Here is a 13,775-nt window from a genome sequence, read left to right as displayed (position 1 = left end):
GTGACTAGGTAGGGACCCAACTACACATCATTAAGTTACAGTATATGGTGTGATCTCCTTGGGTACTGCATCTACATTATCTCTATCAACTCAGACGGTTGTGGATTGGGGGATCAGATTTGAGCTGATGATCTAAGATGAAGCCCCCATTCTTCGGATAAGGCGTTAAACCAAACTCCAGTCTGCCTATTCTGCTGGACATTAAAGATTTTCCAGTTCTATTGCAAAAGAGAAATGAATTTTCCAGTTGTCCTAGCCAACAATTCTCAGGATAAAATTGATCAATGACTTCACTGACTGTAGGACATTGCTGTGCACAAGTTAACTGTTTTGTTTGCCTACAAAATACATAGTTATTGGACTAAACAGCCTTTGACATGATAAGATGTTGCATCAAATGCAAGGGTTATTATTATTATCTAAATTTACCTGCTCAATGACGTAATATGCTCGTCTGTTAATCCACCATTTTCTTCCTGTAATATCAAGAGTTTTCCATTCAATTCGGTTGCTTTGACCGGGAAACTTTTAAGAAAAATGTCTGGGGGGAGAAAAAAAAGGGACACTTAAATCCACCTCCTCCCTCCTTTCTTATTCATGACAACATTGTTACATTAAGATAGGAAGGAAAAATAATAGGCACTTTGTACCTTACAAAAAAAGTCATCATCGATGAACTATAAAGCAAAGGCTAAAGAGAAAGGCCATCAAAAATATCTGTCAAAGGCAATATTTCAAAATTAATTCTCATCATTTACTAGACCATTTATTTGAGGTCTCATTTTTGAGTGACAATTTTGAGCACTGTGGGCATGAATGTCCCAACAGCTAATGTGATTTATCCTTCTTCTATCATAGATTCATCTCACGATTGATCGAAAGAGCTGAACTAAGGTGATTTGAGTCGGGCTTTGCTGCGTGAGTGCACCTGTTGCTTCACAGTGTTTGGCAAATGAACAAATCCAAAAGTTGATGGGAATAATCCCTCCAATAGTTATAGTGCCTTTTATATCGGCAGGATGCCTCAAAGTGTTTTGCAGGATATACTGTAAAGTGGAGTGACTGTATTTTGTGCATGTGGTTATATATTTCAAATCAACATCCAACTGAGAGATTTCATCCTTCAAGCCTGGAGAAAGCTTGTAGGGTGAAAATTACATCTCTGGATAAAACAGGGGCTATGAGAGGATGATTCCAGGTCAGCGTTCAGGAATAATAGACATGAGCAAGAACAGTTCTGGTAAAGATGCAAGCACCACTGCTTTCTCAAGATCCACGTAGTTGATGCTTGACCTGATAAATCTTCCACAAAGGATATAATCTCTTTCTCCTTCCTCTAGTCCATCTATATTCCTGAAAACACTCCCACAGGAGACACTCTCAAGCACATACATGCTATGAGAAACAGCTGGTACCAGCATTTATTACAATAATAATAATACTTGTGTATGATATAGTGCCTACAACAGCAAAATGTCAGAAATCGCTTCACAGGGAACTGCTGTCAAATGCAGTGACTGTACTTATATGCAAACCCAGAGGCTAATTTACACTCAGCAATGTCCATAAACAGCCATGAAGTGAATGATCGATTTATCTGGCATCCCGAGAGAAGCTCCCTCTGACTTAGAATCGTGCCACGGGTTCCTTAACATCCGCCTGGACAGGCAGACAGAACTCTCCTTAGATGGAGACAAAGACGGCAACCAATTTGCCTAATGTAACAAGCCGCATAACATACAATCAGTGCAATTTACAGCAAATCCTGTGAAGTGCTTTGATTCATCTTCTCGACGTGAATGGGACTGTATCAATTATATGACTTTTATTGTTGTTATTATCAGCTGTAGAGTTACATTCAGCCTGCAGGACAACTTTGTGACCAAAAGCGCTCCTTGCTGCCTATCTGTTGCATCCACATAAGATCCTGCTCTGCTTCATCTCCTGTTCTAATATCTGCCCTCATGTGCTCCCTCCTAAACTGCCACACGCAACAATAATTAACCGAAATAACTTCACAGCATTACAATTTTACACCATTTGTTTCCTTGTGCGTTAAAATTCCTTTTATGAATAACAAAGGATTGCAACGATAAAAGGCGACAAGACACTTTTAATCTCGTAGCACTCAATGAACAAAGGTATTGCCACCTCGACCGAAAAGGACGCACCGTACAGTCATCTCTCTTCAATGGCAGCAACTGCAGTATTTAAACTTACTGAAATTGTGGGCAACTTTCTGGTTCAGAAGGATCTGCTGATGGGGAGAAAAATCATTGACTATGATTTTAAGTGCTATGGTATCTTGAATAGCGAACTGATCAAGCAGTCTTACACTGTTCAATTGCACCTTCGTTGAATTGCTATGTCCCCAAATAGATTTCGGAATCTGAAAGAAAATAAATTATCTTGATGCAAGCCGCCACTGATCTTTGTCTCAAGTAACTCTTCCACAATGGTTTCAAACACATTCTTTAAGGTGTCAATGTTGCATATACAGTGAAGCCTTGTTATAAATAATGTGGTAGTTGGGATCCAATAAAACAATAAAAATAATACTGAAATAATAATCTTTGCATTTGGTAAAGCACCTTTTATGTCAGGAAGATGTCCCAAAGCGCTTCACAGGATTTATTGTGAAGTGGAGTGACTGTATTTGTGGGTGAACACAGCAGCCAATTTGCGCAACAACAACAACTTGGATTTATATAGCGCCCTCCATGCCGGACGGCGTCTTAGAGCGCTTTACAGTAACGGATCCTGGGACCGAGTCAGGGGGAGGGGGAGGGAAGGTGACCAAAGGCGCAGTCGAAAAGGTCTTCAGCAGAGACCTGAAAATGAGAAGGGAGGGAGCCAGACGAAGGGAGTGAGGAAGGCAGTTCCAGAACCTCAGGGCATAGTGGCTGAAGGCACGGCTGCCGAGGGTGGAGCGGAGGACTCGAGGGATGAGGAGGAGGCCAGATCCGGAGGAACGAAGGCAACGGGTACTGTTTTGAGGAGAGAGGAGGTCAGAGAGGTAGGGGGTGCAGAGGAGTGCAGGGACTTGAATACAAGGGTGAGGATCTTGAAATCGATCCTCTCTGGGAAGGACTGGGGTGATCGGGGAGCGGAGTTTCGTGCGGGTGAGAATGCGGGCAGCAGAGTTTTGAATGCACAGCCGTGGAGTGAGTGAAACTCCCTTCTCTTTTGGAATAGTGGCATTGGATCTTTAACATCCACTTGAACAGGCAGACGGGACTTTGATTTAACATCTCATCCAAAGGATGGTACCTGCAACAATGAAACACACCTCACCACCGAATTGGAGTGTCAGCTTAGCCTATGTAAGTTCAAGCACCGATGTGGGGCTTGAACCCACAACCTTCTGACTCAGCGGCGAGAGTGCTACCACTGAGCCAGATTGACACACAAAATCCCAACCCGGTGGGGATGCTCTGCCAGTTTACTGCACATGCCAACAGCTACCTGGCTCGTTACCTACGCACCAAGTAATCAGTGATTGGAACAGGTTGCCGGAGAACGTGACTAAGGCCGGGACACTGGAAAAAAGCAGCTTGATGCAGCGATGGGGGAAAGAAAGGTAGGGTGGGTGTTTAAACAGGGCGTAATGATACTGCTCACCTTTTCTGGAGCGACCACCTCCCAGTGCAATACTTTAGTCTTCACTGAAGTTTCAGACCCTTTACACGGGAAGGGAGGTGGTAAGGGAATAGGTGGTGGTGGAGGTGGTAGGTACCGAGCTATAATGGGAAGCACGCTTGGTGTAAAAGGTGAGCGTGGTGTTCTTTCCTTAACTGGAGCGAGAGATTCACTTCCTTTCTTCTCTTTCACCGCCTTCTTTATCTCTTCACGGAAATTTTCAGCCTTTTCCTCTACCTTTGTCTCATCCTTCTCCATGCTCAGTTCTCGAGAGGAGCCAGGTTCTTTCAACGCACTTTCACCAGTGGACTCCATCTCGAGGGCCAAATTTTCAATAGCTTCGTACAGGTTATTGTCGGCAAACAGCTGGGACTGAGATATACGCTTCCAGTGCAGGCAGCACTTGTCAATAGCATCAATCCATTCATCACGGCACTTCCTTAAATCATCCATAACTTTGAAATGCTCAGCTTCTGGTATTTTGAATCTAAGAGCGAAGAAAAAATATTTTAAACAACATAGATACCTTTTAAATATCAAATTAAAAGCTCAGGTTTAATAATGCTTAATAGGTTCCTTCAAACATTCTCACAAATTCAGTGCACATTGCTAACTACATAAGGGAGCAGGGAATAGAGGATTTAGGGGGAGGCTAGGGAGGGGGATTAAGAGACTCTTGTCAAGTATAAACATGAGTTGGGACAAATGCATTGTTTTGGTGCTGTAATCTATGTAATTCTATGTAACCAGCTAATATATGTATATCACGATTCATAAGGGAACTTAGACCTTTTCTAAAGGAGTTGATCCGTAATAATGTTAGTTCTTGCATTTGATATAGCGCTTACCACGTCATTGAGACTTCTCAAAATAACTATTTTGTCAGTTTGAGATGTTCCATCTAGAACACAGATTTCCCTAGTCTTACTCATTCACATTTCCGTAGCTGTGACAATTGAACAACCCAACTCCCCCTGCCCACATATACACCCACTATCAAGATATATGTACACTGAGAAAAGGGCAAGTCATTGCATAGTCATCTTGTTACTCAGCATGTACCACACATTACTTCACAAGATCGTTCTGGATGAAGAAGGCCCTTCAGCCCATCCCAATCTCATCCCTCCAGAACAACCCTCCCACCCATCACTGGATCAAACTGCTTTTTAAATGAGTCCAGTGTCCTAGCCTCAACTACCTGGCAACCTGTTCCGGTCGTTGGTTACCTTCTGGGTAAAGAAAACCTTCCTGGTGTCTGTCCTGACATTGTCTTTTCCAACTCTATACCTAAGTGTTCTTGTTCTACTCTCATGATACATCCTATAGTATTGACTTTTTCAATCCCATTTATTGAGTATAGTGGAACCCACAAGACACTTAGGGCTAAATGCTAAGCGGGTTTGCATGTCGCAGCAAAGCCATTTACAGGACATGTTTCCATTGATCAGCCTTCTAGTTCTTCAGCACTAGAGCAATCATCAAATATTTCTGCACTTGAGTGGAGCACAATGAAGCCTTTCAGGTTTCTCATTTAAGCCAAATCCTTTCTGGCAGTTTTACTCTTGAGTTGTGAGATGTCAAATGTGATTATCTTTCCTTTCTTTCAAAGAAATCCACTTATGTTCTGCTGTACGTGGTCCTAGTGACTATTTGTCTTGTGGGGACTCTTAATAAATAATAATCCTTGCATTTGATTCTTTAATACTTCCTGAATGGCCAGGACTTCTGCAATCTACAATCTCTTCAAACAGTCCCTTGTAGCTTGCCGCTATCTGTGGTCATCTCTGTATGATAAGCAACAACAATAATAAATTACATTTGTACAGTGCGGACCCGAGCTGGGGGTCAGGACCGGGGAGGGTGGGGGGCAAGGGGTTGGGAAGGAGGGTGACCAAAGGCACAGTCGATGAGGAGGGTCTTGAGACGGGTCTTGAAGGAATCAAGGGAGGGGGCGAGACGGAGAACTGTGGGTCGGAGTTCCAGAGGGTGGGAGTAGAGCAGCTGAAGGCCCACCCATCAATAGTGGGGCGGGCAAGCTGGGGGACGTGAAGCAGGCCAGAGCCCGCTGAGTGGAGGGAGCAAGCAGGATGGTAGGGAGTTAGGAGGTCACAGAGGTAGAGGGGAGCAAGACTATGGAGGGCTTTGAAAGTGAGGACCAGGATCTTGAACTGTAAAGAACCCTTGTCTTCACACCATATCAACACGTCTCAAGCAAGAGCCCCTTTCCTGGACAGAGGGTAGGATTCTCACTGCACTCCAATGGTCACTAGAAGCACAAGTACAGCAAGACGCAAGATTTCCTTTGAAAGAAAGGAAGGATATTCACATGTGAAATCTCCTAGTACAAGAGTAAAACTGCCAGAAAAGATTTGACGCAAATTGGAAACACAGAATGGACACGAAGAAGAAGTTTACCGTACTCCACCCAAATGCAGAAATGATTCAATGATTGCTCTGACATTCAGAGCAACTCTTCCTTTATTGGTTTCTCCTTCACAGAAACCCTCCGTTGCTGATTAGATTGTAAGATTTACCCAAAGGCCACACACAGAGCAGGTCACTTACAAGTAGCAGTTTTTCTTTGTGATCACAGTGAAGGAATCAGTTCTCATCTCCTTATGCACACTTGCGTAACCATCTGACAGATGAATCACATTTGGAGCTAAGCCCAAAAGCTCACTCGCTTCACTAGGGTTGAGGCGCTGAAAGCACAGCTCTGCCAGAGTCAATCGCACGCAGTATCTGAAAGAAAGAATATGCAATGGCACTGAAACTGAAGGCTTCTCTTTTCAGAGACTCGGGTTCGGTTTATATCTGGCTACGATGTGCTAAAGCTTAAGACTCCAGTGGCCAGAAAATCTGTGTGGATCTATACTTAAAACTATTTCCTAGACATCTCTGATTTTTGCAAATTCTCATGTTCAATCTTAACTTGGAATCCCTATACTTCTGGAAATAGCCAGTGGGGAAGCGTTTCCAAATTACGACTGAATTTAAGCAACTTTGCACGCTCGGAGATGTGGAGAAAATTATCTTCAGGTGAGCATCCTGCCCCACGTGTCCCACCAGTTGAATTACTTCAATGCTTTAGTGTCCTCTTGTGTCTGAAACTGAGTACTACAACACAATGGGACAAATAAAAATTTGTCAACAAAGATTTGTGGGAGACGCATTACATGCTGGGAACATGGAGGATTTGAAGAGGATGCCCTGGGCGCCTATGGAACAACCATCACCCAAAGATGATACTTGCGACATTGCAGCACATCCACCCCAGCACAGTATCTGAGTGTCAGAGCAAACATGGGGGTTTGAACCCACTGACTAAGAGGCAAGATAGGAGTTAGTCCTGTACTGGACTGAGGGAAATACACAGCATTCCAAAGACTTTAATGTGCATAAGAGGGATGTGCATTTAAAAACTTAGCGGGAGACAACTTGAGCAGGACAGGGAATCAGTTTCTACCTCCTCCACTTCATTGAAGCCAGCCCTCCTTTTTGTAATTCCAGCTGCCCTTCTTTTATGACGCCTGGCTGTTTTCTGAGACCATCACCGCCGCTCTTGCTTGTCTTGTGGATCTCGTATATGTTGCTTTGAATGATTTGGTTCACGAGTTGTACAATCTGAAATGAAAATGAAAAGAAAAAAACGAACGGTAACACTGTTTAAAAATGCACCGAAGCTCTCCGAAACGAAGATTCCAAGGGGTGGCTAAATTGAGACACAAATGTAACAAACTCGTACGTTTGACTTTTAAAGACTCGCAACCAAAGACAAATGGTTTATCACGAGTTAATTTAAGTGTCAGATCAAAATTCTGCTGGATTTCTACAATCATCCACAAAATAGTCAATTCACTTTTCGGCATGTTCTGTGAAGCACTTTGAGACATTTCGAAGATAAGGCGCTATATCAAATGCAAAGATTATGATTATTATTATTATGTCTCTCCTTGGTAGATAATTGGAAGAGTACACGGACTGGTGAGATTCCTTCTGACATCAAACAAAGAGCATCACTGAAGATATCTACAGGGGTACTGGACAAGCATTGGATAGTCCTACTGGCTAGATGACCATCTTCCTAATGAAGAAGTGTCCAATGGAACGGGGGCCAGAAATGGGAACTGTGCAAAGAGCTCCATAATATTGCCACAGTGTTGGCTGTCTGGAAAGCCAGCCCCTCTCACCATGAGCAGACGTTAAAGACGCTGCCTTCCACAGTGATGCTAATAACTTAATGAGAGCTTTGTCACTCTTTACATGTGCCGGAAGAACTTGAACCACAAAAGAGACCAGAATCCTGGTCGCAAATGTGCTTCAAAATAGTACATCATTTTTGATCATTCTAAGCCGTCTCATACAACAACAACTTAGGGAAGCATTTGGGAAACATTTGCAAGGCAAGGGACAGGTGGTGGGAGAATTGCCTATATAAGGGTTTAAGGCGGGAATTTAACATAAGAACAAAAGAATTGTTAGACGAAAGAAGAATAAGGTCCATCCATTTAGCCTGCCACCATCCTGGCAGTCACATCACACGTCACCCTGTACCTCTTCTGCCAGCCCAGCTCAGGTAACCCAATTCAGGTTAGACCAAGGATTAAAAATAGAAATCAGACTTTTGAGCCCAGTTACTCTGCGAATGAATTCTCTGAACCACAGCTTGGGCACGAGCAGAAAGGTTACCTTCACTCTGTCTTCAGCGGAGGTAGCTTCAACCTCGTAGTCATGATGTCCTAAAAAGGAAATGCTGATCTTCTGCCCGTCAATGTGCTCACACGATTTGATGTTTTTGAACGAGAACTGTTTTTTAATGATACCTTGTGCAATATTACACAAGATCCTTGACGTAAAATCGATCTGGGAAAAGAAACGCACAAAACAAAGACTGAACAAATCAGGATCCAGTGGCATGGGGCAGCTCACATTTAAACGACAAGGCATCCGAGCTCACTAAACACGGAAACTATTTCATGAGAGAATTGAAAGCCAGACCAGAAGTATTGGAGCTGTCAGACAGTTATGTGGATCCAAGTTTCCTATGAAATATCTGTTGAACTTGATGCATTTCTAAAGTGGTATCCAATTCAGGCCACGTCTTTGGTTTGTTTCAGATGACTCATAACATTTTCTTTGCTGTGAATGTAGCCTTTTTTTTCCCCATTAAAGGTTGGAGATTGTCGCCATGTGACTTCATTGACCATATCCTGTGATAGGAGTCAGAGCCTTGGGATGTCCTCCCGACATGAAAGGTGCTTTCCACATGTAATTTTGTATTGTATTGTATGATGGTGGGAAATATTGCTCAGTGGGGTTGTGAGGAGCATCTGATCAGGACTTTTGCTTTGTGAATGGCTTTCCCTATCCTTGTTTGAGGTGCTGGGTATCAGCATAGGGGACACTGCAGGGCATTTCACCCACAAATATACAGTCAATTCACTTTACATTCTATTCTGTGAAGTGCTTTAAAACGTCTAGAAGATGTGAAAAGCGCTATATCAAATGCAAGGATTATTATTACTATTTCCCACCAGTGTACAACTCTGACTTCTACCACAGGATATGGTGAATAAAGTCACATGCCTTCAGTAAATCTCTAGTGACAATCTCCAACTCTCCAAGAAAATGTTAACTGAAATAAATCAAAGACGTGACATGAATTGGATAACACTTTATACACCCAAGTAATTCAGACCTGGATCAGCACTGCGTCAATAGTAAGCTTTGCCCTTTCATTGCATGTAAGGATTAATTATTATTCTTAATCTTATCTAGATACAAGGGCAGTGGAGTCATAAACATCCTGCTGAAGTTCTTCACTGCAATCCCCCTAGTCCAACACACGCACAGTTTTGAAATTTGAAACCTTTTCAACGGAAAAAGAAAACAATGTCATATCAGCTTCACAGAACATTGCACACAAACAATCACCCTTAAGGGACCAATACTAAAAAAGTGCCGCTTCAAATAGCAGAGCAATCGTTTAGGTTAGCTTACCTGCAGTACTCTTTTCTGCCACCTGTATCGGTTGTATTTGTAGATACAAAAGTTGTATTGTGTATCGTATTCAGGCAGCTAAACAATTGGAGATCAATAGAGTTAGTTGGTACCCGCGTACAACAAAGTTTGGATACACAGATTCTAACTTTGCAGAGAAAATTTCAAAGCTGTTCGCAAGAGACTGAAGCCACTCAACCAATTTGCCCATTTGTCCAGAAAATCAGCCCAGTTCCTGATTGCCCTCCAGAGACCTTCTGCCGGAGGTGACAATGTGTGGACAGCAGGCGAGGGTCAGAGGCAGGTTCCTCTATGAAGTCCTACCCCCATCCATCCACCCACATTAAACTGAGGTCCAGAACTGTATGTTTAGTTGAACGTTAAAGATCCCACAGCATCAGTTGAAAAGGTAAGGGTACTATCGTCCTGAACAACAATCCCTCCAAATAAAATTGTTCATTCACTTCATGGCTACTTGTGGGACACCGCTGTGTGCAAATTGGCTGTCTCATTCACCCACAAAATACACAGTCACTGTACAGTATATATTTTGAAGTGCTTTAGGACTTACATAAAAAGCACTGTGCAAATGTAAGCAATATTATTATTATTATCTATTTGACAGATTATTTGGTGATATCACACAACTATATCCAAGTGATTTCACTAACATAGAGGGTAAAAGGCCCTGGAATTCTTTTTAAGAATCTTTTAAAAAACCCAACCAGCTTTCAACTTAAGCCCAAATGTAAGAGTGTGGCCCAACTCTGTGCCATGTTAAACTTTAAGGCAATGGTCCAAACAGGCCTTAATTGGGTGGAATTTCTGGCCAAAAAAGAATGAATAAACCTGAAAAAAACTAATGAAAAGAATATTACAATTAACTTACTTGCTCCTGTTTTGTTGTGTCCTGAGCTGGTTGCTTCATGGTTTGTGCAATCTCCCAGGCTCGCTCTACGGTGATTTTTTGGTTTTTCACAGCATTGAGTAGCCAGATCTGTTCCTCGTTGCTTAGCTGCAATGAACGAGAATATTTAACAGTCAGCAAAGCACAGCCGGTTAACACACATTTCTGAAGTTGAGGCCAAAATAGACATTTTTTTCAATAATCAGTTCAAGCAAATCAATTGTGTCACTATGCTATCATAGTAAACCAACTAATAATTTGACTATTCAGAAGGTGCAAAAAAGCCCATTTAGGCTCCTCCCTCCACAGGCTGCAGATCATCCAGAACTCTGCAGCCCATGTCCTCTCCCGCACTAAGCTCTGCGACCCTATCACCCCCATCTTTACCCAACTCCACTGCCTTCCCATCACACAGAGGATACAGTTCAAGATCCTGGTCCTTATCTTCAAAGCCCTCCATGGTCTTGCTCCCCCTACCTCTGTGACCTCCTAACCCCTTACCATCCTGCTCTCTCTCTCCGCTCAGCGGGCTCCGGCTTGCTTCATGTCCCCCGCTTCACTCGCCCCATTATTGGCGAGCGGGCCTTCACCCTCTGCCTCCACCCTCTGGAGCTTCATCCCGCAGTTCCTCCGCCCTGCCCCCTCCCTTGCCACTTTCAAGACCCATTTCAAGACCCTCCACTTCGACCGTGCTTTCGATCTCCCTGCTTCCCTCCCCTGCCCTTCACCCTCCCTGACCCCGACCCCCAGCTCGGGTCCGTAACTCTGTTCAGGTCTGTCCAGCGCCTTGGGACGTCCTCACAACGTGAAAGGCGCTTTACAAATGTAATTTTGTTGTTTGTTGTTGCTGTTGTAGTCCTAAATGTTGCAGTCCTCTCCTTCCCAACATGCCACAGTTCTGATGAAGGGTCTTGGACCCGAAATGTTGACTCACTTTCCTTTCTCCATAAATGTTGCCTGACCTGCTGAATGTTTCCAGCAAACACTGTTTTAGTTCCACAGTAATAATGCTGAGAGATATTCTGAAGATACACAGAGATAAAACAACCTGCAAGCAGCTTCTCCATGACAAGAACGTTCGATTGAAAACCATCTCTATTTTTTTCACAGAGGGAACCACCTCTATTTATCACACTGCCAAATATAGCTGTAATCTTAGGAGAAGAAGGTGTGGATCCTGATTTCATAACAAAATCACCTGGAAAGCCCAAAGCTGAGCTGGTGAGACTGTGCCAAAAAAATGCCCTGAATAGAAGACTTAACAAGGCTGCAGAGAATTTATGCTGATAATGGATAATACCTGTTTATGGCAATGTAAACACAAATGTCAGGCTCTGTGCCAAAGAAAACAGGTATTAGCTGGGACCCTTTTTCAATTCAATTGTCTTGTAGGAATCTAAAAGGGAGTTTCCTTTAATACAGATCAAAAGGAAGTTTGCACAGACCTCTGTCCCCCATTATGCTGAGGATGTGAAAGGCGTTATATGAATGTAAATTGTGTTGTGGGAATCTAAAAGGGAGTTTCCTTTAATATAGATCAAAAGGAAGTTTGCTCAAACCTCGTCCCCCATTATGCTGGGGATTGAAATCTCTGTGATTAAAATGAAACTGCCCACAATAATAATAAAATAATCCTTGCATTTGATATAGCGCTTTTCACGTCGGGAGGACGTCCCAAAGCGCTTCACAGAATATACTGTAAAGAGAATTGACTGTATATCTGTGGGCGAACGCGGCAGCCAATTACGCACAGCAATGTCCCACAAACAGTCGTGGATTGAAAATGACCAATTTATTATTGTTTTTGGTTTTGGAGGGATTATTATTAGGCTCTGTGTGGAGTAAGGAAACTTGCCCAAGGTTTCGCCCTCTGCCTGGAATTGAACTCAGGTCTCTCACTTGCAAAGCGAGTGCTCTAACCACTGAGCTACAGGACTCCACAAATCGAAACAAGTCAGTAATCCAAACACCTGCATGTAAGGCACCAAGCACTACATACCCTAAAATATTGTAGCACATTCTGCATATCCAGTGGTTAATGTTTAATGCAGACAAAGTGATTTATAGTGTAATATATCAAATTATTCACACTTAAATGGTCTTGTTCGCCTACAAATATAGTCAAGTCATTGCATTACATGTCACTGTTCAAGTGAAACCCCTGAGAAGCGCTTTGAGAAATGCTTTGACGTGACAAGCACAAAATTAAATGTAAGGAATGTTCTTTCTTATTATTGCTAAAGGCAAAATCATTGATCCAAACACTCCTCAGGTGAGGTTGGTATTTCGTCTCACCTTTTGAGTTGGAACATGGTCTCTTGTCATCTGTTGTAATGAAATCAAACAACCTCCAAAAGAGAAAATCATCACACACACACACACAATAATTTCAACTCCAAACAAACCTGGAGTATTCCTTATATTTTGTAAATATAGCAATCTCAGGTAACGAACAGGTTATTCTATTTATTATTCTAAAGCAACTTTCCTAAGAGTGTCTGTCCTTCGATCACCTGGCTCTCTCGACACACACATACACACACACACAAAAAAAAACAAGATACAAGCCCCAAACCACTCACTGAACAAGGAGTACTCAGATCAACAAGTCGTTTCCTGTCCAGGGCTGGGAAATTCCAAGCCCCAGTTTACAGCCTTCAGCCCAACACTTTTACAGTCGCTTTTGGAAATTCTCCTCTGGTGCAAGACTGTAACTCACCAACTTCATCTCAACTCTCACCTGGTGATTGTAGTTGCCGCTCCCACTGCTCAGGTCCATGGCCATCGCAGCGCCTGGCTCATTCCTGGCCAAGTGGCCGGGAGCCTCACAAAAGTTCAGGAGCCAAGACTGCAGTGAATCTAACTCCTCCTGCTGCTCCTCACGAACCTCTCACCCACTGTGTTCCACGTCCACGTCAGGCAACTTCAGGCTGTGGAGGGTGAAACCAACTATTTCCGCAATCTGCTGCTTGTGCACCTTGGCCTCTTTGTGTCGGCATTTATGCCTGTGATTGGATCCTGTCTAACCAGTCTGACATGAGCTGAGATCACCTTCATCAGAGGGAGAGGGAGGGCTTACAGCTGGGACTTAAACACTTTATAATAGAGTTTCAGTGGAGGGTGAGGATATTTAGATGGGTGGGTGAGAGGTTGTGAGAGGGGGTGGGTGGTGGGAACATTTAAGGTGAATAATACCACAGAGTTGGATTCATGAAGATCACATATT

The 13,775-nt window shown here is 43.1% G+C and overlaps 1 protein-coding gene across 1 annotated transcript in view; it reads right to left on the bottom strand.

Moving 5' to 3' along the window:
- LOC103191116 (formin-H) overlaps positions 1-13,460 on the bottom strand; it is a 28,184-nt gene extending 14,724 nt beyond the window's left edge. Inside the window, exons 1-9 of the mRNA XM_007912072.2 lie at positions 13,290-13,460; positions 10,532-10,657; positions 9,643-9,720; positions 8,332-8,505; positions 7,109-7,266; positions 6,208-6,384; positions 3,622-4,126; positions 2,221-2,389; positions 430-541 (exon numbers count right to left, since the gene is read on the bottom strand). Coding sequence (XP_007910263.1) covers positions 430-541; positions 2,221-2,389; positions 3,622-4,126; positions 6,208-6,384; positions 7,109-7,266; positions 8,332-8,505; positions 9,643-9,720; positions 10,532-10,657; positions 13,290-13,334 — 1,544 coding nt within the window. The 5' untranslated portion in view covers positions 13,335-13,460. The remainder of the gene's footprint in view (positions 1-429; positions 542-2,220; positions 2,390-3,621; positions 4,127-6,207; positions 6,385-7,108; positions 7,267-8,331; positions 8,506-9,642; positions 9,721-10,531; positions 10,658-13,289) is intronic.
- Between the last annotated feature and the right edge of the window lie 315 nt (positions 13,461-13,775).

The sequence above is a fragment of the Callorhinchus milii genome, unplaced genomic scaffold (assembly GCF_018977255.1).
Source record: "Callorhinchus milii isolate IMCB2004 unplaced genomic scaffold, IMCB_Cmil_1.0 Scaffold18, whole genome shotgun sequence".
Classification (NCBI taxonomy): Eukaryota; Metazoa; Chordata; class Chondrichthyes; order Chimaeriformes; family Callorhinchidae; genus Callorhinchus; species Callorhinchus milii.
Note: the sequence above shows the minus strand (reverse complement) of the source record. Positions and strands in the feature narration are given on the sequence as shown.